At 40.4% G+C, this 27,048-nt stretch overlaps 1 protein-coding gene across 1 annotated transcript in view; it reads left to right on the top strand.

The window, feature by feature from the left end:
- The window catches only part of LOC128657161 (zinc finger protein OZF-like), a 54,442-nt gene that overhangs the window by 3,621 nt on the left and 23,773 nt on the right, over positions 1 to 27,048 (top strand). Inside the window, exons 2-5 of the mRNA XM_053711402.1 lie at positions 546 to 668; positions 12,464 to 12,571; positions 24,711 to 24,818; positions 26,063 to 26,152. Of these exons, the coding sequence (XP_053567377.1) occupies positions 599 to 668; positions 12,464 to 12,571; positions 24,711 to 24,818; positions 26,063 to 26,152 (376 nt within the window). The 5' untranslated portion in view covers positions 546 to 598. The remainder of the gene's footprint in view (positions 1 to 545; positions 669 to 12,463; positions 12,572 to 24,710; positions 24,819 to 26,062; positions 26,153 to 27,048) is intronic.

Raw genomic sequence — 27,048 nt, 5'->3', positions numbered from 1 at the left:
TCTTTCATTATTTAGAAAGAGCAAGCAATTATAAACAACTTTCCAATTTACGTCTATTAGCTAATTTGCTTCATTTTCTTGATATAATTTGTTGAAAAACATATCTAAATAGGCTCACTAGCTGCTGATTGGTGGCTGCACATAGATGCCTCGTGTGATTCGCTCACCCATGTGCATTGCAATTTCTTTAACAAAGGATATCTAAAGAATAAAGCAAATTAGATAATAAAAGTAAATTGGAATGTTGTTTAAAATTAGATTCTCTATTTGAATCATGAAATAAAAAATTTGTGTTTCATGTCCCTTTAATATTAAATAAATGTGTCGTCCCATAATGTCAAACATGCTATATAAAGATTGTTACATGTTATCACTTTATGTTATCTGCGGCATATGCAGCTAGTCACATGTGTACTATTAGATTGTTCATAAGTGAAATAAACATGTTTAATATCACATAATCATCTCTTTACCATAATCTAAATACAGGAAGATTTCGGATTATTTCTGATCTCTCAAGCTGCCGTATTTCTTTCTTCTCACAGGTGTCACATTTATAGCATCTGACTCAGTCACTGACAAAGAACAAGATGAACACATGCAGGAAGCTGATGGCAGAGCAGTTCCTGAGTCAGGCCCTGGGCATCATCTGCCTGCTGACCGGAGAGGTGAGAGCTGCTGGGTAATGTCATGTGACACTGGTCCTATTTACTGTGCTGCTTCTGATACACCGGACCTATCTTACTAACTCTAGCTTCAGCTCACCCAGACCATCTCACTTAACCTCACCGACCGACCATCTCCTAACCCTAACTTTATCTCACCCAGACCGTCTCACTAACCCGAACTTTATCTCACCCAGACCGTCTCACTAACCCTAACTTTATCTCACCCAGACCGTCTCACTAACCCCAACTTCATCTCATCGAGACCAACCATCTCCTAACCCTAACTTCATCTCACCCAGACCGTCTCACTAACCTTAACTTTATCTCACCCAGACCGTCTCACTAACCCTAACTTTATCTCACCCAGACCGTCTCACTAACCCTAACTTTATCTCACCCAGACCGTCTCACTAACCCTAACTTTATCTCACCCAGACCGTCTCACTAACCCTAACTTTATCTCACCCAGACCGTCTCACTAACCCTAACTTTATCCCACCCAGACCGTCTCACTAACCCTAACTTTATCTCACCCAGACCGTCTCACTAACCCTAACTTCAGCTCACCCGACCATCTTACTTAACCTCGCCGAGACCATCTGACTAACCCCAACTTCAGTTCACCCAGACCATCTCACTAACCTTAACTTCATTTTTTTTTATTTATTTATCAGTTTTTCAGCATTACATAAAAAGGCAACACAAATCAAACCAACAAAAAAAGAAAATGATAAATTGTGGAGGCGCAGCTCCTAGTCATATTGTAACTTCCATGGAGACACAGCTCCACATCAAAAAGGAAATAGAGATACAACAATCTACTCTACTGCATATCCATTATCTTAACTTGTGTCACTTTTTCTATGTGCTGAGATTCAACTTTAGCTTCCCTTCAAGCAACCTTCTCTTATCTTAATTTTTGGACATAGCTAAACAGTGCGTTACCTTATTCTGCGTTACAATTTTAAGCTTTTCCTAACTAAACATCAATATAAACCTAAATTAAGGAGTTACAGCTCCAATTCACAATATCACATTCTTGAAGACGCAGCTCCACATCAAAAAAAATACAAAGCCAACCTTGATTAGCTCTCCTAGGCCTAGATTTGGAGTTTGGCGGTAGCCGTGAAAACCAGCGTTAGAGGCTCCTAACGCTGGTTTTAGGCTACCGCCGGTATCTGGAGTTACTGAAAATAGGGTCTAACGCTCACTTTTCAGCCGCAACTTTTCCATACCGCAGATCCCCTTACTTCAATTGCGTATCCTATCTTTTCAATTGGATCTTTCTAACTCCGGTATTTAGAGTCGTGTCTGAAGTGAGCGTTAGAGCTCTAACGACAAAACTCCAGCCGCAGAAAAAAAGCAGGAGTTAAGAGCTTTCTGGGCTAACGCCGGTTCATAAAGCTCTTAACTACTGTACCCTAAAGTACACTAACACCCATAAACTACCTATGTACCCCTAAACTGAGGTCCCCCCCACATCGCTGCCACTCTAATTTTTTTTTAACCCCTAATCTGCCGACCGCAAAGCGCCGCCAGCTAAGTTACCCCTAAACTGAGGTCCCCCCACATCGCTGCCACTCTAATTTTTTTTTAACCCCTAATCTGCCGACCGCAAAGCGCCGCCAGCTAAGTTATCCCTATGTACCCCTAATCTGCTGCCCCTAACCCCGCCGACCCCTGTATTATATTTATTAACCCCTAACCTGCCCCCCACAACGTCGCCGCCAGCTACTTACAATAATTAACCCCTAATCTGCCGACCGCAAAGCGCCGCCACCTACATTATAGCTATGTACCCCTAATCTGCTCCCCCTAACACCGCCGACCCCTGTATTATATTTATTAACCCCTAATCTGCCCCCCTCAACGTCGCCTACACTGATTAACCCCTAATCTGCCGAGCGGACCGCACCGCTACTATAATAAATGTATTAACCCCTAATCCGCCTCACTAACCCTATAATAAATAGTATTAACCCCCAATCTGCCCTCCCTAACATCGCCGACACCTAACTTCAATTATTAACCCCTAATCTGCCGACCGGAGCTCACCGCTACTATAATAAATGTATTAACCCCTAAAGCTAAGTCTAACCCTAACACTAACACCCCCCTAAATTAAATATAATTTAAATCTAACGAAATTAATTAACTCTTATTAAATAAATTATTCCTATTTAAAGCTAAATACTTACCTGTAAAATAAATCCTAATATAGCTACAATATAAATTATAATTACATTGTAGCTATTTTAGGATTAATTTTTATTTTACAGGCAACTTTGTAATTATTTTAACCAGGTACAATAGCTATTTAATAGTTACCTAGTTAAATTAATAACAAAATTACCTGTAAAATAAATCCTAACCTAAGTTACAATTAAACCTAACACTACACTATCATTAAATTAATTAAATAAAATACCTACAATTACCTACAATAAAACCTAACACTACACTATCAATAAATAAATTAAATACAATTCCTACAAATAACTACAATGAAATAAACTAACTAAAGTACAAAAAATAAAAAAGAACTAAGTTACAAAAAATAAAAAAATATTTACAAACATAAGAAAAATATTACAATTTTAAACTAATTACACCTACTCTAAGCCCCCTAATAAAATAACAAAGACCCCCAAAATAAAAAAATGCCCTACCCTATTCTAAATTAATAAAGTTAAAAGCTCTTTTACCTTACCAGCCCTGAACAGGGCCCTTTGCGGGGCATGCCCCAAGAAATTCAGCTCTTTTGCCTGTAAAAAAAAAACATACAATACCCCCCCCAACATTACAACCCACCACCCACATACCCCTAATCTAACCCAAACCCCCCTTAAATAAACCTAACACTAAGCCCCTGAAGATCTTCCTACCTTGTCTTCACCTCACCAGGTATCACCGATCCGTCCTGGCTCCAAAATCTTCATCCAACCTAAGCGGGGGTTGGCGATCCATCATCCGGTGCTGAAGAGGTCCAGAAGAGGCTCCAAAGTCTTCCTCCTATCCGGCAAGAAGAGGACATCCGGACCGGCAAACATCTTCATCCAAGCGGCATCTTCTATCTTCTTCCATCCGGTGCGGAGCGGGTCCATCTTGAAGCAGCCGACGCGGATCCATCCTCTTCTTCCGGCGTCTCCCGACGAATGACGGTTCCTTTAAGGGACGTCATCCAAGGTGGCGTCCCTCGAATTCCGATTGGCTGATAGGATTCTATCAGCCAATCGGAATTAAGTTAGGAATATTCTGATTGGCTGATGGAATCAGCCAATCAGAATCAAGTTCAATCCGATTGGCTGATCCAATCAGATTGAGCTCGCATTCTATTGGCTGTTCCGATCAGCCAATAGAATGCGAGCTCAATCTGATTGGATCAGCCAATCGGATTGAACTTGATTCTGATTGGCTGATTCCATCAGCCAATCAGAATATTCCTACCTTAATTCCGATTGGCTGATAGAATCCTATCAGCCAATCGGAATTCGAGGGACGCCATCTTGGATGACGTCCCTTAAAGGAACCGTCATTCGTCGGGAGACGCCGGAAGAAGAGGATGGATCCGCGTCGGCTGCTTCAAGATGGACCCGCTCCGCACCGGATGGAAGAAGATCGAAGATGCCGCTTGGAGAAGATGTTTGCCGGTCCGGATGTCCTCTTCTTGCCGGATAGGAGGAAGACTTTGGAGCCTCTTCTGGACCTCTTCAGCACCGGATGATGGATCGCCAACCCCCGCTTGGGTTGGATGAAGATTTTGGAGCCAGGACGGATCGGTGATACCTGGTGAGGTGAAGACAAGGTAGGAAGATCTTCAGGGGCTTAGTGTTAGGTTTATTTAAGGGGGGTTTGGGTTAGATTAGGGGTATGTGGGTGGTGGGTTGTAATGTTGGGGGGGGGGTATTGTATGTTTTTTTTTTTACAGGCAAAAGAGCTGAATTTCTTGGGGCATGCCCCGCAAAGGGCCCTGTTCAGGGCTGGTAAGGTAAAAGAGCTTTTAACTTTATTAATTTAGAATAGGGTAGGGCATTTTTTTATTTTGGGGGTCTTTGTTATTTTATTAGGGGGCTTAGAGTAGGTGTAATTAGTTTAAAATTGTTGTAATATTTTTCTTATGTTTGTAAATATTTTTTTATTTTTTGTAACTTAGTTCTTTATTTTTTGTACTTTAGTTAGTTTATTTCATTGTAGTTATTTGTAGGAATTGTATTTAATTTATTTATTGATAGTGTAGTGTTAGGTTTTATTGTAGGTAATTGTAGGTATTTTATTTAATTAATTTAATGATAGTGTAGTGTTAGGTTTAATTGTAACTTAGGTTAGGATTTATTTTACAGGTAATTTTGTTATTTTAACTAGGTAACTATTAAATAGTTCTTAACTATTTAATAGCTATTGTACCTGGTTAAAATAATTACAAAGTTGCCTGTAAAATAAATATTAATCCTAAAATAGCTACAATGTAATTATAATTTATATTGTAGCTATATTAGGATTTATTTTACAGGTAAGTATTTAGCTTTAAATAGGAATAATTTATTTAATAAGAGTTAATTTATTTTGTTAGATTTAAATTATATTTAACTTAGGGGGGTGTTAGTGTTAGGGTTAGACTTGGCTTTAGGGGTTAATACATTTATTATAGTAGCGGTGAGCTCCGGTTGGCAGATTAGGGGTTAATAATTGAAGTTAGGTGTCGGCGATGTTAGGGAGGGCAGATTAGGGGTTAATACTATTTATTATAGGGTTAGTGAGGCGGATTAGGGGTTAATACATTTATTATAGTAGCGGTGCGGTCCGCTCGGCAGATTAGGGGTTAATCAGTGTAGGCAGGTGGAGGCGACGTTGAGGGGGGCAGATTAGGGGTTAATAAATATAATATAGGGGTCGGCGGTGTTAGGGGCAGCAGATTAGGGGTACATAGGGATAATGTAAGTAGCGGCGGTTTATGGAGCGGCAGATTAGGGGTTAATAATATAATGCAGGGGTCAGCGATAGCGGGGGCGGCAGATTAGGGGTTAATAAGTGTAAGGTTAGGGGTGTTTAGACTCGGGGTACATGTTAGAGTGTTAGGTGCAGACGTAGGAAGTGTTTCCCCATAGCAAACAATGGGGCTGCGTTAGGAGCTGAACGCTGCTTTTTTGCAGGTGTTAGGTTTTTTCAGCTCAAACAGCCCCATTGTTTCCTATGGGGGAATCGTGCACAAGCACGTTTTTGAGGCTGGCCGCGTCCGTAAGCAACTCTGGTATCGAGAGTTGCATTTGCGGAAAAAATGCTCTACGCTCCTTTTTTGGAGCCTAACGCAGCATTTTTTTGGACTCTCAATACCAGAGTTAATTTTATGGTGCGGCCAGAAAAAAGCCCGCGTAGCTAACGCACCCCCTTGGCCGCCAAACTCCAAATCTAGCCGCTAGAAAACTATTGTCATAGATTACATTGCTTTTTCGTCAACTAAAATTAATCCTCATATTACCATTTTCTTTGGAACTTGCGGCATGCCTTAAAAATAAATCAAAACCAAAGGAAACATAATATATCTATAGCAATACATAGAAAAGTAGTGTGTATCAACCTATCCTACTTGGGCCCTAAGTCAGATACAATGTAAGTCATTATATATTTATTAATACAATCCAAACGTAGGATACAAAGTTAAGAAAAAAATGAACATGCGTTTAAGTAAAAAATCTTAGACATCAGAGGTTTAACAAAAAAAAAAAAGAAAGGGGGGGGAGCAAAAAACACAAAACATAAAAATAAAATAGAATCCCTACCCCCCTGTCTCCCCTAACATTGACCCCAGATTATGTTGCGCTACTCCAGAACATGAGTTAGCTTACTGATTTTATAACTATTAGTATATTTCTCTATATAGAGAGATCCATGATGCAGGGAATTCATCTAAAAACACCAATTCGGCAAAACTATTAGAACTCAAAAAAGGATTAAATATACGTTTTTGGATTTGGTGAGGTTAAGTTTTAATTATAGGGAGCCATCCTACTAAAAAAAATTTTTTTTGTTCCCCTAACAATTGTGTGTGGAATGATTAAAAAATGATTTGATTCAGTATTTCTCTAATAAAAAGTGAGAAACTAGGAGCTGTTCTACCCTTCCAGGCTTTCAATATTAGATGTCTGGACAACAAGATTACTGTATTCAGTATATTTCTATAAGGATTTTGATTATCTATTTGGGCTTCAAGAAATATAATCTCTTCAAGCCCAATAGAGACATCAACCCCATAGTTTTTATTAAACCAATAGGTGACCTTGCTCCAAAATTGGAAGATCTTTGGGCAAAGACCAAACATATGTAGAATGTCTGCATTTAAATATGAACAGCGTGGGTATAGAAATGATTGTGCTAAAAACATTCTTTTCAATCTAGCGGGGGTAAAATAATTGTTCAGTAATTTCATGTGAGATTCTTTCCAATTTATTGAAACCCTGTATTTACCTAATACAGAGAAACTTGTCTTAATCTTCTCATGGTTCATACCTGGGAAATAAGGTGTACATGTATTACATATTTTATCTAAAAAAAAATTGTCTCTGTTTAGCCAGCATAATGTTATAGATCAAAGAAAAAAAAAGTAAATGATACACACACACACACATGCCCTCTTATCCCTTCTCTCTCACCCTCTGCTTCATGTAAATGGTACACACACACACATGCCCTCTCTTCCCTTCTCTCTCACCCTCTGCGCCATGTGAATGGTACACACGCATGCCCTCTCTCACCCTCTGCTTCATGTGAGTGGTACACACGCCTGACCTCTCTCACCCTCTGCTTCATGTGAGTGGTACATACACATGCCCTCTCTCACCCTCTGCGTCATGTGAATGGTACACACGCATGCCCTCTCTCACCCTCTGCTTCATGTGAGTGGTACACACACATGCCCTCTCTCACCCTCTGCTTCATGTGAGTGGTACACACACATGCCCTCTCTTCCCTTCTCTCTCACCCTCTGCTTCATGTAAATGATACACACACATGCCCTCTATTCTCTTTACTCTCATCCTCTGATTTATGTAAATGATACACACACACACATGCCCTCTTGTCCCTTCTCTCTCACCCTCTGCTTCATGTAAATGGTACACACACACACACACACATGCCCTCTCTTCCCTTTTTCTTTCTTCACGCTCTGCTTCATGTAAATGATACACACATGTGCCCTCTCTATCCCTCTTCTAGTTCATTAAATGGTATTCTTGAAACTTTTATTTTATTGTGAACTCAGACATTTGGGCCATTAATAAAGATTAAATATAGGAATAAATTGGCATCTGGTACTTTGTATTAAAAGGATATTTACAGTATATTACAATGACAGTAGTGGAACAATATTTAATCTATAGACTATTATATATAAATTTAAAGGGACATTCCGGTCAAAATTTAAATGCGCATAGATGAATTAAATCTCTGAATTGAAACATTTTTGCGCTATACAAGAATAAGCAAAAATACTAATAGTAAAAGTTTTCACTGTTTTAGTGTTATTATTTTTTTCTGCACGTGCATGTGAAGCATAGCTGGATTTTCTTTGTGCACCAGCATTTTAAATTCTACAGCTGCTCAGAGCACCTGCGGGACTTGTATCATGTCAGCAATTAACAAATTGAGTCATTACCAGATGGTAAAAGCACCTTAGGCTGTGTTTAAAATGCTGGTGCACGGTGCATTCTTAAATACATGTTTGAAACAGCTATAGCTTTTATTAGAAGCATTTTCGTTAATACATCTATATTACAAAAATGCTTCTATTCAAAATGCATCCATGTGGATTCTAATTTTGGCTGGAATGTTCCTTTTAAGTTATGAAATATGTTTTGGGTGTGTATGCCTCATACTCATACCTTCAAATTTGCAATATATTTTAAATATTTAACGTAACATCTGAATTTACAAATCTAATAAAATTACATTTTTGATGTTATTGATCAATCTCAATATGCCCTAAATATTAAAGGGACAATCTACTTTATTTTTTTGTTTAAAAGCTATATAATGCCTTTACTACTTTGCTAGACATTTCCTAACATGTCATAACTCTAATACAACAAGTTTTAAATGTTGGGGTCTAGAAAGAGCAGGAAACATAGAACCAATTCTGTTACAAAAGGAGACTAAATGGATATTCCCACTATATTCAATGATACCGTATGGCATGAATAGGAATAATAATTATTGGGTATATTTATGAATACTAAATAATTGGGGATTATATCTCAATCTAGTGTTTTTATAAATGATACCCATCTAGGTCACTAGCGTACAAAATACAATATGAATTAGTACCTCATTATTAATCTTATAGGCAGGCTAAATATGCCTTTGGAATTGTAAAGTTATGGAAGACTGTGTTGATTTGAATCATCAGGCCATTATAAACATTTTGTGAATATAAACCTTTATTTATAAATATGACAAATCCGCATTGAGGTATAATAAGGAAAATAAATTAGAGCTATGTTGTTTCAATCTATACATATTGTTGCTAAAATGTAGCTGTTATTGCAAGCTTTACAGCTAGACCTGCACATAAGATGGAATATCTTAGGGCTATACTCCCCAGATATACATTTTGCCCATCTATAATTTATCTCTGGATTTCACATATAAATAGCTTTGTTTTATTTTAGCACTGCAGTCGGCATAAATAAACGCAGCGTTAGACACAATATCAGTGAATTCTTCATGCCTGCATTGAAGGAATATCGACCTGATAGGCACACGCCCCCTTAGCATGACCAATGGCAGATGCAAGTCTGACGTTATGAGGGGGCGTGTATGCTAAGCCACAATTGGCGGCCGTTAATGGTGGTTCTTTCCCTATATAAAACACTGGATTTGGACACTCGGTTTGTCTAACTAATATTGAAAAAGGACCTTGATACTGTTTGAAACAAGTCTATTTGCTATAGCTCTCGGTGTGCTCTTCACCCCTGTCACCTGAAGGCGACATATCCAGTTATCGGCCAGGAAACATGAGAGTAAATAGCGCCGCTGTTTTATGTAGTGGAATTGTCCTTTTAAGGACAGTTACATACTGGTTACTAATAGATTTTAATAGCATATATTAAAAGTTATATTTTATCAGCTTACTCAAGCATAATACTGATAGTGAGTGCTTTAGCCCCCTTCTTTCTCTTGGTTATTTTTTGGGTCTTCATATTTACAGAGGGTGGCACCGGATATAGTACTTTTATAGTTACCTTATCCTTATTATCACATTTCTCACTGTCACAGTGAGAATATAAAACATTTTGTTTTTGTTATATTTACTACTCATTCCCCAGCTTTGCATAACTAACATTGTTATATTAATATACTTTATACTGAAATATTTGTATAGAAGTTTTCAGTGAATACAATTATACATGGATAATAACACTGGCTGTAATAATAAGCATATTTTCTCCATTACATCATCTTCAAATGAGACAATTTTGTATACATTAGTGATAACAAGTGTATCTAAGATCTATACTTTATAACCTCAGTTTACCTGTTTCTAAGCCCCTGCAAGTCATCTTATATCCGTGCCTTTTATTAGCTTTTTATAGCCACACAGTGCTAGTTCATATGGATAACATTGTGCTCACTCCCGTGTAGAATGATAACTATGCAGGAGCAGCACTAATTAGCTGAAATGCATGATTGTGAAAGAAACTGAGATAAGGGGGCCATCTACAAGGTGATCACAGAGGTAAAAAGTATACTAATATAACCGTGTTAGTTATGCAAAACTGTTGAATGCCTAATAAAGGCATTGTCTATTTTTAAACAATAACAATTTTCAAGTAGACTTTTCCTTTAAGTGTATGGCAATTAAGTACCCATTACTGTGTTAAATATTAGTTGCCTTTGGGGTGAAATAAAATCCTAAACCATTAAATGTTGTCTGCAATAAATGTTCTGACATAGAAACATAGATATTGACGGAAGATAAGAGCCATAGGCCCAGCAAGTCCGCCCGATATTACCTAACAGTATAAACCTATCTAGTTCGTAGGATAGCCTTATGCTTGTCCCAGGCATTTTTAAAGTCCCCCACAGTGTTTGTCATTACTACCTCGTGAGGAAGTTTATTCCATAAATCAATCACTCTTTCTGTAAAGAAGTTCTTCCTCATATGACATTAATACTGATGTGTGTGACAGTGAAGGTAAGTGCACGTGTGTGACAGTGAAAATGAAGGTAAGTGCACGTGTGTGACAGTGAAGGTAAGTGCACGTGTGTGACGTGTCTTCTGTTTATGGGGTATGGCCTGGTTTTATAGCTTATTGTCTGTAAGTACTGTACATTATATCACCAGTCAGGGTGTCACCTCACTCACACACTGAGTGTCACAATATAGCCTGATACTCACTGCCTAGTGTTTAGTTATCCTGATCACATGACACCCAAGCCCTATACAGCTGCTGTCATTTATATCTGCTAGAGCAGTGTTTTTCAACCAGTGTGCCGTGAGAGATCCTCAGGTGTGCCACGGCAGACTGACAACAGTGTGACATATTTTTTAAACTTTGCTTGTTTTTTTACTCCCAGTGCAGGGGTAGTTTGTAGGAGGCATGGCATAACAGCACAATACATACAGTATGTGTGTGTGTGTGTGTATATATATATATATATATATATATATATATATATACTGTATTAGGCTACAATGTGTGATTTTTTTTTAAATTTTGGGATGGTAGTGTGCCACAGGATTTTTTAATGTAAAAAAGTGTGCCACTGCAAAAAAAAGGTTAAAAATCACTGTGCTAGAGTATAATCATTACTGTTGTCATGTGATCGGCTGCAGATACATCAGTAGCACTTTGTAGGAGCATAAAATAAACCCCACATCACTATATGATCTGCTCATCTGTATGTCCTGTCTGTATATTGTGAGTTAAAGGGGCATTGTACTTAAACCTTCTATAATACATGTGAAAGACCAGCAGAGAAACAGCTTTGTAATATTTATTTTTACATGGATAATTTTAAAGGGACGTTGTACTCTGCCAGCAAGACACAGCACTAAAGACAGAACCAGCTAATTATTATTATTAGTGATAAATACCCAGTTGAGAAGTGGCAGCAGCGATGACTATAGTGTACGCAGTTGAATTGCATATTCTAATGAGCTGTGAAGACGCACGTGCAAATGCAGGGATGCAGCCCGTGGGTGAAACATTTATTTTAGATCCATTTAGGGCCAGATTACGAGTGGCGCGTTGGTTAACAGGGTATGAAATGGCTCAGTGGTGAAAAGGTTAAACTTGATAACTTGCATTATTCCTATTATTTTTACTCTAAGAGAAAATACTTTTGTCTTGAACGATATAAATCCCTTTATATATCTGATGTCTCTATCATATCACTGTGGTACTCTCTCTCACACAGGCAATACAAGTTAAGATAATTAAATGGGCTATAGTGAGGTTTTAATAACCAGTGGGAAATGCTTTTTATTTTCAAAACCTCACAGAACCCTGTAATACGTCTCATATGGGAATTCTGATTGGTTACAATGAGGCTGTAGTTGTAGCAAGTAAAGTAACTGATTCCCAGCTGACTCCCTTTACTGTATGACACAGGTTGTATTTACTGTTGTGCTGATGTCATTTCATGGGATGTTTCTTCCAGATGTGACTGCTACTGATGTAGGCTCAGGTTTATTTAACTTAAATTCCACTGTGTTTTCAAAAAAATTTAAACTAACTTTTATAAAGATACCATGCAAAGAATGATTTATTTATTTCTATTACTGATATTTTTTTCAGATGTAAACAATGCTAAAATTGTATGTAACACGGAACAAACAGAAGATCGGTGGCTAAGTAATATGACAGAAGCTGCAGAGCAGGGAATATGTGACAAAATAAGTACAGGTAGGTGTAATAGTGTGACGTGTGTCTGAGGGATACAGGGCACAGGTTAGTGTACGTGTGTGATGTGTCTGAGGGATGCAGGGCACAGGTGAGTGTACGTGTGTGATGTGTCTGAGGGATGCAGGGAACAGGTGAGTGTACATGTGTGATGTGTTTGAGGGATACAGGACACAGGTGAGTGTACGTGTGTGATGTGTCTGAGGGCTACAGGGCACAGGTGAGTGTACATGTGTGATGTGTCTGAGGGCTACAGGGCACAGGTGAGTGTACATGTGTGATGTGTCTGAGGGATACAGGGTACAGGTGAGTGTACGTGTGTGATGTGTCTGAGGGCTACAGGGTACAGGTGAGTGTATATGTGTGATGTGTCTGAGGGATGCAGGGCACAGGTGAGTGTACGTGTGTGATGTGTCTGAGGGATACAGGGCACAGGTGAGTGTACATGTGTGATGTGTCTGAGGGCTACAGGGCACAGGTGAGTGTACGTGTGTGATGTGTCTGAGGGATACAGGGCACAGGTGAGTGTACGTGTGTGATGTGTCTGAGGGATACAGGGCAGTAGGGCACAGGTGAGTGTACGTGTGTGATGTGTCTGAGGGATACAGGGTACAGGTGAGTGTACGTGTGTGATGTGCCTGAGGGATACAGGGCAGTAGGGCACAGGTGAGTGTACATATGTGATGTGTCTGAGGGATGCAGGGCAGTAGGGCACAGGTGAGTGTACATGTGTGATGTGTCTGAGGGATACAGGGCACAGGTGAGTGTACATGTGTGATGTGTCTGAGGGATACAGGGCACAGGTGAGTGTACATGTGTGATGTGTCTGAGGGATACAGGGCACAGGTGAGTGTACATATGTGATGTGTCTGAGGGATACAGGGCACAGGTGAGTGTACGTGTGTGATGTGTCTGAGGGATACAGGGTACAGGTGAGTGTACGTGTGTGATGTGTCTGAGGGATACAGGACACGGGTGAGTGTACGTGTGTGATGTGAAATAAATGTGATAACAAAAATCATAAAAGGAAAACCAAATAAAGTTCTGAATCAAGGATATGTCTGTGTCCTCTGGATGAGTTTTTCAGCTTGTTAGCATTCCTCAGTGAGATCCCATAAAAAAGGAAACAGAAAATTGCAACATAGTGTGAATCTGTAATGGCACTTTGAGGAAGTAGTTGTTTTGTAACAAATGACTACTCACATTTGTTGGAGCTTTCCACTAAGCTCAAGGATATGCGCACTCCCACTTTATACTGATGGGAAAACAGTACACTAGGCAAAACTTGGATACAAATTTATTTTAAAATATATAAAAGCGTCACATAAGCCTTGATAACACCACAATGTAAGGGTACAAAAGCAGATACGCTGTAACAAATGCTTAAAATCGCCAAACTTGCAAAGAGGTAAATGGATCAGCAGGAGTGTGACCGCTGAAACCAAAACCTTTTTAGTAGCAAGACAATAGCGCTAAGCCCCCAGGTGTCCTGGCTAGTGTAGAGACGCAATAAAACTCAATATAGAACAGTTCAGTTCCGACGTACGTTTCGCTGGTATGCTTTGTCAAGGAATGTTAGTGCGCATGTCCAAGAGTCCTTTTAAACAATCCATTGATGAGTTTCTGCCAGGTTTGTGGTTACATCCTCCATTTTGGAAGTTGGCATTTAGGTAATTTGTCATTAAACAACTAGTATGTTTTTCAAATTCTTTCAGTTTTATACATTTTGTTGATATATGCATAGATGTTAAGATGGATAACCAGAATTGGTAAATTATGCATTATAATGTTATAGCATTATACATATATGCAAAACTTCAAAAAGCATAATCACATTGTGCCTGCAATTAGTGTCTATACTGATGACAGATGACATATGTAGGTATTTGTTTTCTTTAACCCCTTAATGTGAAGGTATTAGTTATATATATATTTTTTTTTTTTTATTTTTATTTTTTTTTGTGATGTTACTGACTATATGTCCTATGGACCATAATTAAACTACTAGCCTTATCATAAACCTAGTTGTGTCGCAATGTTTTTAAAAATAGATTTTATTTGTTAGCATGTAACATGTTTAAAAACATATATTGTACTTTTGTGTGTTTGCGCTGAAAAGTTATGATAGGATGTTGAGGTTACTGTTTCTAACTATGTGTTTAATTTTACATTTGGGGTTCCATATATTGAAAATAAGTTTGTGAAACATTCTAAAACTATTTAGCACTGATAATATAAGTGTGGACAAAAAAAAAAAAAAAAAAAATAAAAAAAAAAAAAAAAAAATTAAAAAAAAAAAAAATAAAAATTAAAAAAATTAATTTTTTTTTTTTTTTTATTAATTTTTTTAATTTTTAATTTTACTTTTTTTTTTTTTTTTTTTATTTTTTTTTAAATTTTTTCTTAATTTTTTTTTTTTTTTTTGTCCACACTTATATTATCAGTGCTAAATAGTTTTAGAATGTTTCACGAACTTATTTTCAATATATGGAACCCCAAATGTAAAATTAAACACATAGTTAGAAACAGTAACCTCAACATCCTATCATAACTTTTCAGCGCAAACACACAAAAGTACAATATATGTTTTTAAACATGTTACATGCTAACAAATAAAATCTATTTTTAAAAACATTGAGACACAACTAGGTTTATGATAAGGCTAGTAGTTTAATTATGGTCCATAGGACATATAGTCAGTAAAATCACAAAAAAACAAAAAAAACAACAAAAAAAAACAAAAAAAAATATATATAACTAATACCTTCACATTAAGGGGTTAAAGAAAACAAATACCTACATATGTCATCTGTCATCAGTATAGACACTAATTGCAGGCACAATGTGATTATGCTTTTTGAAGTTTTGCATATATGTATAATGCTATAACATTATAATGCATAATTTACCAATTCTGGTTATCCATCTTAACATCTATGCATATATCAACAAAATGTATAAAACTGAAAGAATTTGAAAAACATACTAGTTGTTTAATGACAAATTACCTAAATGCCAACTTCCAAAATGGAGGATGTAACCACAAACCTGGCAGAAACTCATCAATGGATTGTTTAAAAGGACTCTTGGACATGCGCACTAACATTCCTTGACAAAGCATACCAGCGAAACGTACGTCGGAACTGAACTGTTCTATATTGAGTTTTATTGCGTCTCTACACTAGCCAGGACACCTGGGGGCTTAGCGCTATTGTCTTGCTACTAAAAAGGTTTTGGTTTCAGCGGTCACACTCCTGCTGATCCATTTACCTCTTTGCAAGTTTGGCGATTTGAAGCATTTGTTACAGCATATCTGCTTTTGTACCCTTACATTGTGGTGTTATCAAGGCTTATGTGACGCTTTTATATATTTTAAAATAAATTTGTATCCAAGTTTTGCCTAGTGTACTGTTTTCCCATCAGTATAAAGTGGGAGTGCGCATATCCTTGAGCTTAGTGGAAAGCTCCAACAAATGTGAGTAGTCATTTGTTACAAAACAACTACTTCCTCAAAGTGCCATTACAGATTCACACTATGTTGCAATTTTCTGTTTCCTTTTTTATGGGATCTCACTGAGGAATGCTAACAAGCTGAAAAACTCATCCAGAGGACACAGACATATCCTTGATTCAGAACTTTATTTGGTTTTCCTTTTATGATTTTTGTTATCACATTTATTTCACATTTTTTTCTTTGTGATATTCGGTATATTTATTGTACGTGTGTGATGTGTCTGAGGGATACAGGGTACAGGTGAGTGTACGTGTGTGATGTGCCTGAGGGATACAGAGCAGTAGGGCACAGGTGAGTGTACATATGTGATGTGTCTGAGGGATACAGGACACGGGTGAGTGTACGTGTGTGATGTGTCTGAGGGATACAGGGTACAGGTGAGTGTACGTGTGTGATGTGTCTGAGGGATACAGGGCTCAGGTGAGTGTACATATGTGATGTGTCTGAGGGATACAGGACAGGGGTGAGTGTACGTGTGTGATGTGTCTGAGGGATACAGGGTACAGGTGAGTGTACGTGTGTGATGTGTCTGAGGGATACAGGGCACAGGTGAGTGTACATATGTGTGTCTGAGGGATACAGGACACGGGTGAGTGTACGTGTGTGATGTGTCTGAGGGATACAGGGCTCAGGTGAGTGTACATATGTGATGTGTCTGAGGGATACAGGACACGGGTGAGTGTACGTGTGTGATGTGTCTGAGGGATACAGGGTACAGGTGAGTGTACGTGTGTGATGTGTCTGAGGGATACAGGGCTCAGGTGAGTGTACATATGTGATGTGTCTGAGGGATACAGGACACGGGTGAGTGTACATATGTGATGTGTCTGAGGGATGCAGGGCAGTAGGGCACAGGTGAGTGTACATTTGTGATGTGTCTGAGGGATACAGGACACGGGTGAGTGTACGTGTGTGATGTGTCTGAGGGATACAGGGTACAGGTGAGTGTACATATGTGATGTGTCTGAGGGATACAGAGCAGTAGGGCACAGGTGAGTGTACATATGTGATGTGTCTGAGGGATACAGGACACGGGTGAGTGTACGTGTGTGATGTGTCTGAGGGATGCAGGGCACAGGTGAGTGTACATTTGTGATGTGTCTGAGGGATACAGGACACGGGTGAGTGTATGTGTGTGATGTGCCTGAGGGATACAGGGCAGTAGGGCACAGGTGAGTGTACATATGTGATGTGTCTGAGGGATGCAGGGCAGTAGGGCACAGGTGAGTGTACATTTGTGATGTGTCTGAGGGATACAGGACACGGGTGAGTGTACGTGTGTGATGTGTCTGAGGGATACAGGGTACAGGTGAGTGTACATATGTGATGTGTCTGAGGGATACAGAGCAGTAGGGCACAGGTGAGTGTACATATGTGATGTGTCTGAGGGATACAGGACACGGGTGAGTGTACGTGTGTGATGTGTCTGAGGGATGCAGGGCACAGGTGAGTGTACATTTGTGATGTGTCTGAGGGATACAGGACACGGGTGAGTGTACATGTGTGATGTGTCTGAGGGATACAGGGCACAGGTGAGTGTACATGTGTGATGTGTCTGAGGGATACAGGACACGGGTGAGTGTACATGTGTGATGTGTCTGAGGGATGCAGGGCACAGGTGAGTGTACATATGTGATGTGTCTGAGGGATACAGGACACGGGTGAGTGTACATATGTGATGTGTCTGAGGGATACAGGACACGGGTGAGTGTACGTGTGTGATGTGCCTGAGGGATACAGGGCAGTAGGGCACAGGTGAGTGTACATATGTGATGTGTCTGAGGGATGCAGGACACGGGTGAGTGTACATATGTGATGTGTCTGAGGGATACAGGGCAGTAGAGCACAGGTGAGTGTACATGTGTGATGTGTCTGAGGGATACAGGGCAGTAGGGCACAGGTGAGTGTACATATGTGATGTGTCTGAGGGATACAGGGCAGTAGAGCACAGGTGAGTGTACATGTGTGATGTGTCTGAGGGATACAGGGCAGTAGGGCACAGGTGAGTGTACATATGTGTTGTGTCTGAGGGATACAGGGCAGTAGAGCACAGGTGAGTGTACATATGTGATGTGTCTGAGGGATACAGGGTACAGGTGAGTGTACATATGTGATGTGTCTGAGGGATACAGGGTACAGGTGAGTGTACATATGTGATGTGTCTGAGGGATACAGGGTACAGGTGAGTGTACATATGTGATGTGTCTGAGGGATACAGGGCAGTAGGGCACAGGTGAGTGTACATATGTGATGTGTCTGAGGGATACAGGGTACAGGTGAGTGTAGCACCAAATTTAGTAGCGATCTCACCGAAAATGAGCAAGGAGAGAAGGTATATAGTATAAAAACGATCCTTTATTGCATCTGTTTAAGACCAGCATAAAGGCACAGCACAGCACAGGACACAGCTGAGGCGTTTCCTGCCTCAGAGGCAGTTCATCAGAGCTAATAAACAAGCGTTACTCACAGCTGTTAAATAGTCAAGGTAAGAGGTATTTCAGCCAATTGCAACTTGTTTAACACACTCAGTACCTCCATTGCAATAATCACTATACTTCATACACAAATATACACTATCCTATAACGACTATTAAGAAAGCTCATTTAAAATGTAAAACATTAAGAAAGAGAATAGAAATAATGCAAAACAATTTTTTCATACAATGTGATTTTAAATGATGGGAAAAGAAACACACAGAGGTTGCACATATTACATATGAATACAGTATAAAAGTCAAATGCCATATAATAATTGATAACTGTCCAATCTCTGCATATTTATTCCCCAACATCATATCACATTTCAACAGAGAACATTATACTATATGGGATATCGGTTGTTGTATAATCACATGTGTCGCATAGACACTTAACAAAACCCAAACTGCAAAATCTAGAAGAAAAAGCATAGATATGTCAGATTTAATTTATATATAAATAATATAAGATCTAACATGGACTGGAATAATGATATCTAATTCCTATCTATAAACAATTTGACATCGCTAATCTTGTTCATACCATTGGGGGATCCAGTTCTTAATGTATAGATCCAGAACACTTCCTTTCTACTTAAAGCTTGATATCTGTCTCCTCCACGTATTCCCAAGGAAACATGTTCTATTCCTTGGAAACTAAAATAGCCTAAACTACTATCATGGAGTGCAAAGTGTTTAGCCACTGGTGTCTTAGGTATTTCTGCCTCTATTGATAGTAAATGCTCCCTTATCCTGTCCTTTAGTAATCTCAAAGTGAGTCCTACATATTGAAAATTACAATATAGACAAGTGATAAGGTAAACAACATATGTAGAGTTACAATTTATACAATCCCTGATTTTAAATGATTTACCTGTGTTTGTTGAAATAAAACTGTCACTTGTTTTAGCAAATTCACAGCATTTACAAGGCCTGCCACCACATCTATAGAAACCAGCTTTTCTGGATAGCCAATTTTTATTTGTGTTCGTCTCATTTTGATTTCTTTTGGAACTGAAATTCTTCATTATCTTTTCACCAATAGTTTCAGACCTCTTAGAGACAAAATTACACATGGTAGAAATAGATTGTAAATCTTTGTCATTTTCTAATATCGGCAACCTTTTTTTTATAATGTTGCAAATATCATTGTACTGTTTACTGAATTTTGTAACAAAGTTTATACCACTATTATCTGAACTTTTTTTGATATTATCTTTCAACATATTGTCCCTATTGTAATGGGAGACCTGTTCAGATATTTTCTTTAGGTCATAAGGCTTATAACCCCTATCTATAAGTCGTGATGTTAAATCATTAGCATGTTTCCAATAATTTTCAAGATTAGTACAATTGCGTCTAAGCCTTATATATTGACCTTTGAGTATGCCCTTTTTTAAATGTGATGGATGTAATGAGTCTGCTCTCAGTATAGTGTTGCCTGTTATATCTTTTCTGTAAACCTCTGTGGTTACTTTATCTTCAGAATGACAAATTAGATCTATGTATGGTATATTGTTTTCTGAGGCCTCAGATGTAAATCTTAGGTTCCCCACATTATTGTTCAGATAATCAAGAAATTGTTCTAAAGCTTGGTTGGAGCCATCCCACACTATCAAGATATCATCAATGTATCTAGTGTACATTTTAATGTTATCTCTAAACTCATTCTGTTCATTAAGTATTGTCTCAGTTTCAAAGTTTGCAAGGTAAAGATTCACATACGATGGGGCAAATTTTGCCCCCCATCGCAGTGCCTCTTAATTGTAGAAAGAATTCTCCATTAAAGATAAAAAAGTTATGTTCCAATAAGAAGGAAATGGCTTGTAGAATGAAATTAATTAGATTGATGTCATATTCTGAATACTTTTCTAACATTTTCTTGACTGCACTAATCCCTAACTCATGAGGAATACATGAGTATAGGGATATAGCATCGATGGTTACAAATTTGTAACCATCTCTCCATGTGAAATTTTGTAATAGTCTCAACAAATGTTTAGTGTCTCTGAGGAAACCTGGTAACAATTGTACAACTGGCTGAAGTTGTGCATCAACCCATTGTCCCAATCTCTCTCCCAGGGAGCCAATAGCAGAGATAATTGGCCTCCCTGGGGGATTTTCCAAGGATTTGTGTATTTTTGGTAAGATCTTAAATACCGGGACTCTGGGTGTATCAACATAAATGAATTCTCCTGTTTTGACGGTCAATATAGACTCCTCTATGTCGCGATCGCTCAGCTGCTGATCGCTTTTTTCCCTGCCTCTGTCTCAGCGCGGTAACGCTTTCCTGGTTGCTTAGCAACCCTGTTCCTGTCGGCACTTCTGATGACGTCAGGAGGCCTTCTTATTCCGGCGTCTCCTCTCATCGGTGCCTGTTTGTTTTTTCTCGCTTGGCTATGTGAGTACAATTCCTGTGTATTTCTGAACCTGTGCCTTATTATTCTGAACCCTGAACCCCTACCTGCCTGATTATACGTTGCTGGACTCTGCTTACCTGACTACTCTATTGGTTAACCCCTTCCTGCCTGATTACACGTTGCTGGACTTTGCTTGCCTCACTACTCTATTGGTTAACCCATACCTGCCTGATTATACGTTGCTGGACTCTGCTTACCTGACTACTCTATTGGTTAACCCCTTCCTGCCTGATTACACGTTGCTGGACTTTGCTTGCCTCACTACTCTATTGGTTAACCCATACCTGCCTGATTATACGTTGCTGGACTCTGCTTACCTGACTACTCTATTGGTTAACCCCTTCCTGCCTGATTACACGTTGCTGGACTTTGCTTGCCTCACTACTCTATTGGTTAACCCATACCTGCCTGATTATACGTTGCTGGACTCTGCTTACCTGACTACTCTATTGGTTAACCCCTTCCTGCCTGATTACACGTTGCTGGACTTTGCTTGCCTCACTACTCTATTGGTTAACCCATACCTGCCTGATTATACGTTGCTGGACTCTACTTACCTAACTACTCTTTTGGTTAACCCCTTCCTGCCTGATTACACGTTGCTGGACTTTGCTTGCCTCACTACTCTATTGGTTAACCCATACCTGCCTGATTACACGTTGCTGGACTTTGCTTACCTGACTACTCTTTTGATTAACCCATACCTGCCTGATTATACGTTGCTGGACATTGCTTATCTGACTACTCTATTGGTTAATCCCTATCTGCCTGATTACACGTTGCAGAACAATGCTTGCCTGATTACTCTATTGGTTAATCCTATCTACACGAAGTTTCCTCTCCTGACCCTGTTGCGCCATCTTCCAGTCTATTACTGTGAGTATATTATACTACAGCTGTTGCAGGGTCAGGTCCTGGTATATACTCACTGTGCTAGGGTGTTATTTAACCTCATTCTAGCATTTGGGTCTAACTCTGGACTTTACCTATCCTGACACTCTAATCCTATGTCTAGTAGATGTTTTAACTCTCTCTGGTATTTAATTGTAGGATTAAACGTTAATTTCTTATATGTATGTATATCATTTAGTTGTCTATAAACCTCAGTTAAATATTGATCTTTATTGAGTATCACTATTGAACCACCCTTGTCTGAATTGACAACTACCAAATTGGGATTATTTTTTAGAGTGTTAAGTCCAACTATCTCTTTTTTATATTTAGATTGTTATATGAATGTGTTTCCTTCTGATTCTTTATATTGATTTCTTCAGATAAAGTGATCAAATCTTGTTCTAGTATGGAATGAAACAGGTGAGTGTATGTATGTGTGTGATGTGTCTGAGGGATACAGGGCACAGGTGAGTGTACGTGTGTGATGTGTCTGAGGGATACAGGGCACAGGTGAGTGTACGTGTGTGATGTGTCTGAGGGATACAGGGCACAGGTGAGTGTACGTGTGTGATGTGTCTGAGGGATACAGGGCACAGGTGAGTGTACGTGTGTGATGTGTCTGAGGGATACAGGGCACAGGTGAGTGTACGTGTGTGATGTGTCTGAGGGATACAGGGCACAGGTGAGTGTACGTGTGTGATGTGTCTGAGGGATACAGGGCACAGGTGAGTGTACGTGTGTGATGTGTCTGAGGGATACAGGGCACAGGTGAGTGTACGTGTGTGATGTGTCTGAGGGATACAGGGCACAGGTGAGTGTACGTGTGTGATGTGTCTGAGGGATACAGGGCACAGGTGAGTGTACGTGTGTGATGTGTCTGAGGGATACAGGGCACAGGTGAGTGTACGTGTGTGATGTGTCTGAGGGATACAGGGCACAGGTGAGTGTACGTGTGTGATGTGTCTGAGGGATACAGGGCACAGGTGAGTGTACGTGTGTGATGTGTCTGAGGGATACAGGGCACAGGTGAGTGTACGTGTGTGATGTGTCTGAGGGATACAGGGCACAGGTGAGTGTACGTGTGTGATGTGTCTGAGGGATACAGGGCACAGGTGAGTGTACGTGTGTGATGTGTCTGAGGGATACAGGGCACAGGTGAGTGTACGTGTGTGATGTGTCTGAGGGATACAGGGCACAGGTGAGTGTACGTGTGTGATGTGTCTGAGGGATACAGGGCACAGGTGAGTGTACGTGTGTGATGTGTCTGAGGGATACAGGGCACAGGTGAGTGTACGTGTGTGATGTGTCTGAGGGATACAGGGCACAGGTGAGTGTACGTGTGTGATGTGTCTGAGGGATACAGGGCACAGGTGAGTGTACGTGTGTGATGTGTCTGAGGGATACGGGGCACAGGTGAGTGTACGTGTGTGATGTGTCTGAGGGATACGGGGCACAGGTGAGTGTACGTGTGTGATGTGTCTGAGGGATACGGGGCACAGGTGAGTGTACGTGTGTGATGTGTCTGAGGGATACGGGGCACAGGTGAGTGTACGTGTGTGATGTGTCTGAGGGATACGGGGCACAGGTGAGTGTACGTGTGTGATGTGTCTGAGGGATACGGGGCACAGGTGAGTGTACGTGTGTGATGTGTCTGAGGGATACGGGGCACAGGTGAGTGTACGTGTGTGATGTGTCTGAGGGATACGGGGCACAGGTGAGTGTACGTGTGTGATGTGTCTGAGGGATACGGGGCACAGGTGAGTGTACGTGTGTGATGTGTCTGAGGGATACGGGGCACAGGTGAGTGTACGTGTGTGATGTGTCTGAGGGATACGGGGCACAGGTGAGTGTACGTGTGTGATGTGTCTGAGGGATACGGGGCACAGGTGAGTGTACGTGTGTGATGTGTCTGAGGGATACGGGGCACAGGTGAGTGTACGTGTGTGATGTGTCTGAGGGATACGGGGCACAGGTGAGTGTACGTGTGTGATGTGTCTGAGGGATACGGGGCACAGGTGAGTGTACGTGTGTGATGTGTCTGAGGGATACGGGGCACAGGTGAGTGTACGTGTGTGATGTGTCTGAGGGATACGGGGCACAGGTGAGTGTACGTGTGTGATGTGTCTGAGGGATACGGGGCACAGGTGAGTGTACGTGTGTGATGTGTCTGAGGGATACGGGCAACAGGTGAGTGTACGTGTGTGATGTGTCTGAGGGATACGGGGCACAGGTGAGTGTACGTGTGTGATGTGTCTGAGGGATACGGGGCACAGGTGAGTGTACGTGTGTGATGTGTCTGAGGGATACGGGGCACAGGTGAGTGTACGTGTGTGATGTGTCTGAGGGATACGGGGCACAGGTGAGTGTACGTGTGTGATGTGTCTGAGGGATACAGGGCACAGGTGAGTGTACGTGTGTGATGTGTCTGAGGGATACAGGGCACAGGTGAGTGTACGTGTGTGATGTGTCTGAGGGATACAGGGCACAGGTGAGTGTACGTGTGTGATGTGTCTGAGGGATACAGGGCACAGGGGAGTGTACGTGTGTGATGTGTCTGAGGGATACAGGGCACAGGGGAGTGTACGTGTGTGATGTGTCTGAGGGATACAGGGCACAGGGGAGTGTACGTGTGTGATGTGTCTGAGGGATACAGGGTACAGGGGAGTGATTGGTTCATGGGTTGTTTCATCCAGATGTGACTGCTACTGATGTAGGCTCAAGTTTATTTAACTTAAATTACACAATATATCGATAAATTACACAATATATCACACTAAACTAATTTTTAAATAGAGCCCATGTAAATATCGATTTATTGATTTATCATTTTTTTTTAGGTGAAAAAGATGCTAAGATTTCATGTAACACAGAACAAACAGAAGATCAGTGGCTAAGTAATATGCCAGAAGCAGCAGAGCAGGAAATATGTGACAATATAAATACAGGTAGGTGTACGTGTGTGACTTGTCTGAGGGATGCAGAGCAAAGGTGAGTGTACGTGTGTGATGTGTCTGAGGGATACAGGGCACAGGTGAGTGTACATGTGTGATGTGTCTGAGGGATACAGGGCACAGGTGAGTGTACGTGTGTGATGTGTCTGAGGGATACAGGGCACAGGTGAGTGTACATGTGTGATGTGTCTGATGGGTACAGGTGAGTGTACATGTGTGATGTTTATGTGGAATGCCGAGCACAGGTGTGTGCATGTGTGTGATTGTCTGAGGGATGCAGGGCACAGTTGAGTGTATTTGTATGACATGTATGGGGGATGCAGGGCACAGGTGAGTGTACATGTGTGATGTGTCTGAGGGATGCCGGTCACAGTTGTGTTTATGAGGCCGAATTTTCAAGCTCCGAATTGAGCTTGATGCCCGTGTTTCTGGTGAGCCTTCAGGCTCACCAGAAACGCAAATTATGAAGCAGTGATCTAAAGACCGCTGCTCCATAACCTGTCGGCCTGCTCTGAGGAGGCAGACAGACATCGCCTGAAATCAACCAGATTGAATGCGATTGGGTTGATTGACACCCCCTGCAAGCGGCCAATTGGCCGCAAATCTCTAGGGGGCAGTATTGCACCAGCAGTGTACCAGAACTGCTGGTGCCATGATAAATGGCGAGAGCGTATGCTGTCAGAATTTATCGATGTGCAGCGGACATGAGCCGCAATATCGGATCATGTCCGCTCACATCATGATAAATAGGCCCCTATGTGTGTGAAGTGTCTGAGGGATGCAGGGCACAGGTGAGTGTACGTGTGTGATGTGTCTGAGGGATACAGGGCACAGGTGAGTGTACGTGTGTGATGTGTCTGAGGGATACAGGGTAAAGGTGAGTGTATGTGTGTGATGTGTCTAAGGAATGCAGGGCTCAGATGAATTGATTTTATTTTCAAAATCCTCACAAAACCCTGTAATAAGTCTCATGTGGGAATTCTGATTGGTTACAATGAGGCTGTATTTGTAGCTAGTAAAGTAACTGATTCCCAGCTAACTTGCTTTACTGTATGACACAGGTTGTATTTACTGTTGTGCTAATGTCATTATATAATTTGTTTCATCCAGATGTGACTATTAATGATATAGGCTCAGGTGTATTTAACTTAAATTACACAATGTATCACACTAAACTAATTTTTAAATAGAGACCATGTAAATAGTGTTTTTTTTATTTATTCTTTTTTTTTTTTCAGTTGAAAAAGATGCTAAGATTTCATGTAACACAGAACAATCAGAAGATCAGTGGCTAAGTAATATGCCAGAAGCGGCAGAGCAGGAAATATGTGAGTGTACATGTGGGACGCAAGGTACAGGTGACTGCACGTGTGTGAAGGGTCTGACCATGGAACTCTCCCAGTAAAGTAACCTACAATTTTCTAATAAAATTGTGCATAGATAAATTGCTTTATAAACACATTTTCAAAGAAATTCATTGTTATTTGACCGCTGTGCTAGCTTAGCCCTAAACATGTCAGTACGTCTCCTTTTTACTGGTTGCTAGGCGCCTCTATGGACAAGTTTACACCGTGCGCCAGTAATGATTCTGTGACATTTATTGTTTGCTCGTGTACTATAGATCTTCAGCAAGACCTAAGTTATTATATGGCACAGCACTGCAGAGGGTACGTGTGCATTAGCAGTACATTTCAAAATGCTAGATTTCTGATATAGTATTATTTTACATTTTTTATATTTATAACCCATGTTCTCATTTTAATTTACCTTCTAAATAATACATGATTTATTGAGACTGGTGTACAGTTCTTTGGAAAATCAAGGGTTTAAGTCCTCATGTACAAGAAAGGAAAAGAGAAACACAGTGCATCCGCGATATACAGTATCGTTTATTCTTACAGCTAATCACACATGAACAAAACACACTTACAAGATAACAGTGTGAAAGAAGCACTTTGCCCACTGGCCTGATGATATAGCCTGCTGTACTCTTCGAGGGAATCCCAGAGACGCCGACCTGCAGCCCCTGGTTTCCCACTCCTCTCCGCAGCTAAGTATAACAAACTTTCCACTGTTCAGCACAGTCCTGATGTTTCCTGTAGGTACCTCCTCCCTACGCGTTTCCTCTGCTCACAGGCAGACTTCTTTTTATGCTCCTTTTCGTACGTCCTACATACGTTTTTTCACATTTACATTTAGTTGAGCACTAAGTTTGACTTAGTGC

Source organism: Bombina bombina, chromosome 4 (genome assembly GCF_027579735.1).
Source record: "Bombina bombina isolate aBomBom1 chromosome 4, aBomBom1.pri, whole genome shotgun sequence".
NCBI classification, from domain to species: Eukaryota; Metazoa; Chordata; class Amphibia; order Anura; family Bombinatoridae; genus Bombina; species Bombina bombina.
Note: the sequence above shows the minus strand (reverse complement) of the source record. Positions and strands in the feature narration are given on the sequence as shown.